This window comes from Rhinoderma darwinii, chromosome 3 (assembly GCF_050947455.1).
Source record: "Rhinoderma darwinii isolate aRhiDar2 chromosome 3, aRhiDar2.hap1, whole genome shotgun sequence".
NCBI classification, from domain to species: domain Eukaryota; kingdom Metazoa; phylum Chordata; class Amphibia; order Anura; family Rhinodermatidae; genus Rhinoderma; species Rhinoderma darwinii.
Genome location: NC_134689.1, coordinates 97567672 through 97572238, shown reverse-complemented (window position 1 = coordinate 97572238; position 4567 = coordinate 97567672). Strand labels below are relative to the sequence as shown.

The following is a 4567-nucleotide window of genomic DNA, read 5'->3' as shown; positions in this document are numbered from 1 at the left end:
CGCCGCCATACAGAACATTTAACCCCTTTATAGCCGATTAAACTTTTCTGCACCTCAAACTTTTACCAACAAACTCCACCCAAGCCGAATGTCCTGTACAACCTGGCGCAGAACAGCCCCCTCTTCTCGCTACCACAACCCCCGACACCAGTACATGACATTCCCCAGTCAGCGAACAGCTAATGACCCACCGCCTCACGACTAGAAAGGAGGGAAATGCAGGGAGGGGTCACGTGACTGTGGAGGGTCACGTACCTCTTACGTCACCAGGAGCGACTCCATTCTAGCTACGACCCATCCCATTCACAAAAACGCCAGCCTCCTCCCGCTAGGTATATATAGCCTGTCTGAGCCGCGCAGACTAACGAAGGATAAAGCCAGCCAGCCAGCGGGAACCTAAAGTAACACGAGAAACAGGGCTGGCGGCTCTCCTCACAGGACTCTTATTTATTCTTACCGCAAGTGTATTATTGTGATATTCAGACAAAGTGGTCACACAAGGCGACTGCACCGGACTCTTTGTTACACAGACATCCATTGGACTAGTGCACTGCAGCAGGTCTGAAGAAGCACGGATTGAATCGACTTGATCCTCCATTGAGAAGAGCTATGGTCAACATGGAGATTTGTGGCATGGATTGCAGCACGTTGAAAGCTCTCCTGGCAGAGCGGGCTCACAAGTGCCTGGTGCTGGACTGTAGATCGTTCTTCTCGTTCAGTTCTTCCCACATCATCAGCTCCAGCAATGTCAGGTTCAGCACAATAGTGAAGAGAAGGGCTAAAGGCAGCATGGGCTTGGAGCACATCATCCCCAATGAGGAGCAGAGGTGCCGGCTGATCGCAGGCTTGTATGAGGCCGTAGTGCTGCTGGATGAGAGGACTTGTGAGCTGGAGCCCCTCCGGAAGGACAGCACCATGATGCTGGCTGTCAGTGCTCTGTGCAGGGACCCCCGGGGCAGCAGGATCTTCTTTCTTAAAGGTACATTGACCTCTAATAAGACTTCTCTATTGACCACATCCACGCTGTATCATCGCTATGGTTATTGGAATGCCATGTAAATCTAATGAATAACAAATCTTCTCTTTTTCAGGTGGTTATGAAGCATTTTCTTCTGAGTGTCCAGAATTCTGCAACAAATGTTCTCCTCCAGTGGGACTGAGCCTGCCTTTGAGTGCCAGCAATGTACCAGGCAGTGCAGATTCCAACTGTACCCCCTGTGGCACCCCACTATATGATCAGGTTGGTACAAGTAATGTCCCTTTAATACTTATGAAAGAGTTAAAGTCAGAAAATTCCCCCTCCCTACAACAAGCCCAGCATTGAGACCATGTAAACACGACTCCTTATGCCTTCACACAAGTCATGCCCAATAGCTGATCATGCCCACAGCACCCATTATAATGTTTACCTACTAAACTATGAATAAGTTGTATATGTTTAACAATGTGACTGACCATTACTCTTGTTTCCTTGTTATGTTCTAGGGTGGACCAGTAGAAATCTTGCCCTTTTTGTACTTGGGCAGTGCCTATCATGCCTCCAGAAAGGATATGTTGGATACCCTTGGCATCACAGCCCTGATCAATGTTTCTGCCAACTGCCCCAACCACTTTGAGGGACACTACCAGTATAAGAGCATTCCTGTGGAAGACAGTCATAAAGCCGACATCAGCTCCTGGTTCAATGAAGCTATTGATTTTATAGGTAAATACATATATATATTTTAAATGATCTGTTTATTAACATTAGAAAATTGTCAGGAAAAAATACACCTATTATGTCTGTAAAGGTTAGGAATTCCCACAGATTAGTTTTATATAACTTTTTTTTTTCCAATTTGTAGCCCTATTTTACTAGGCTACAAAACTGCACAAAGCTCATTGTTTATATGGGGACAAGCTGACCATTTGAATAGTGAATAGGATTATCTCCTTTTGTGTTTAACAGTGCCCCCTAGTGTTCAGTGCTAGAAACTTCCCTACTGGGCACTGAACGGCTTCCCTTATTTATTCCAATTACATCCTGTATATGCAGACTCCCCAGGTTTACAGAATAGTTGTCCTTTTAGAACAAGTATTTCATACTTTTGTATCTTTATAATAACCCATTGGTTTTGGTTGTTTTCAGACTCTGTCAAAAATAAAGGTGGAAGAGTGTTTGTCCACTGTCAAGCTGGCATCTCTCGTTCCGCTACCATCTGTCTGGCTTATCTTATGAGGACTAATCGCGTGAAGCTGGATGAAGCTTTTGAGTTTGTCAAGCAGAGAAGGAGTATCATTTCCCCTAATTTCAGTTTTATGGGACAGCTTCTTCAGTTTGAATCTCAAGTACTAGCACCATCCTGCTCGGCAGAAGTGGGTAGCCCCTCAATATCAGTTTTGGACAGGGGAACATCTACTACTACTGTCTTCAATTTCCCAGTTTCCATCCCTGTTCACCCAGCAGCAAGCTCTCTGAGTTACCTTCAAAGTCCAATCACTACATCGCCAAGCTGCTGAGGTACTCCGCAAAAGAACTGGACTGAAACACATGGACTAAATGTGTTACTCGAAGTGCAATAATTTTTAAAACCTTTTATTTTTATTTTCTTTTTTTAAAGCCATCACCGTCAAATAGGCGTGAAGGACAAAATGAACTGGTGAAACCACAATGAACATACAACTGACATGACTTGTCATGATTTTGGACATATGTCCCGACCACTAGGGAAATCAAAAAAAGACAGGTCACAATTGCCTTTTGTTGTACGTCTGACTTGTGTCTATAATCTCCGTTTAATGGGGATTTAACAGTATTTCCATTCCTGAACTTTTTTTTTTACTGCGAAAAGTTGGAGAGAGGCTGTTGCCTATAAATTGTAACGAAGAAATGTACATCCTTTATTTATTCTGCAAGCTTCGTCCTGCCTTCAGATGCCTAAGATTTCAGTATTTCAACGAAACAAAGAAAAAATACCTCAGTATTTTCTGGTACTGTAATTCATGTTCAATATCCAAGACCAGCTTCAGTTTCCAACGCACTGATAAAAAAAAAAGCACTAGGCCGGAGCCTTCTTCTGAGTTTGCTGACAAATGTATATATGCCATGAATCTTATTTATAATGTAAAATAATATATTTCTTCTCCTGGGAGAAGACATTTTTAATACAGAACTATGACCTTTTTATACTGAATAGAATAAATTATGACTTTGTACTGAAAGTGCTGCGTATCTCTTGTATTCACTATTACAGGGTGGCCATTTTGTCTGAGCCCAAAACTGTGCAATTGCCTCTTTTACAGTTCACACATACACAAAGCGACTTAATTTACTTCTAACCTCATATAGTTGTGTATTGTAGTGCCAAAATGTTCCACAGCGCTGTGCAAGCAATACTCACATCGGTCCCTGTTTTCATTGGGGTTACAGTCTCATTACCCAAAATCAATACACGTAAACACTCATAGTAAACCAATAAACTGAATGATTTATGTGATGCCAATCTCTGTACAGCGCTGTGGAATATGATGGCGCTATAAGAACCAGAAGAAAAAAAAAATGATACAACACATTAACCACAGTATAGAAGAATAATAGAAAACAATTACTGCATTCAGTTCCTATTCTCATAAAATTTTCGATTTTAAATATTGGCTTATGACAACCCAACATCCTCCGTTTGTACACAACCTAAACAAACTGTACATTATTGAATGCTACATGAATCATAAATAATTTATACTTTTTACTTTCCTACTAAACATCTCTTACAATGTCAAACATCATCATAAATTCATTATCTTCAATGTATTCATTCAAATACCAGGCTTGGTTCACATCGCATTTGGCCATACAGTTGACCGTATATGCCGGGCAATTAATAATAATAAATAAATTAATATCCAGACATGTACTGTTAATTATCCATAGACACCCAAAAAATTTTTTTTATACTGGAAGTCAATGGCAGATATGTGATTGTATTCCCATACAGTTACATAGATTTGCATCTTTTTTGGCACTATACTGTTTTTTTTTTTTTTTTTTATTGTTTTTAAAACCTATTTATACTGTCAACTCTATCACGAAATGTGGTATGCCAGTGTAGTACAAGGGAGACATTTGATGTATGCTATGGAAATCTTCATATATCATCGTATTTAGCAGACCTACATAAATACTATACCATTTAGATATTTAAGCTTTTATCAATAAGTTAAAATACAAAAGTAAATCTGAAAAAACCCACATATAATTTAACGCTGTTAATACAATAAAATACCAGCCATACAGACAGGGAGATTTATAATGCCAGTCTTTTGATCACTAATAAGACCTGAAGTTGAGAAATCTATCATAAGAAAGTTTGGCTTTACAGGAAAGGTTAACTCTTTACTTACATAGTCCTTATATTGAGCATATGAACAAATGTGATTCTTACATTCTTAGGCTCTGTTCACATCTGCGTTGGAGTCCCGTTCTGACGTTCCGTCGGAGGTTTCCGTCAGAACGGGACCCTGAGCAGACACAAACTGACACCGACGGAAACCAGAGGTTTCCATCACCATTGATTTCAATGGAGGCTTG

General features: G+C 40.5%; 1 protein-coding gene across 1 annotated transcript; it reads left to right on the top strand.

The window, feature by feature from the left end:
- Window positions 1-302: 302 nt before the first annotated feature.
- On the top strand, window positions 303-3201 carry DUSP1 (dual specificity phosphatase 1). Its single transcript, XM_075856504.1, has 4 exons — window positions 303-979; window positions 1092-1240; window positions 1486-1705; window positions 2129-3201. Exons 1-4 carry the CDS (start codon window positions 610-612, stop codon window positions 2497-2499), a joined length of 1110 nt encoding a protein of 369 aa, XP_075712619.1. The 5' UTR covers window positions 303-609; the 3' UTR covers window positions 2500-3201.
- Window positions 3202-4567: the final 1366 nt, after the last annotated feature.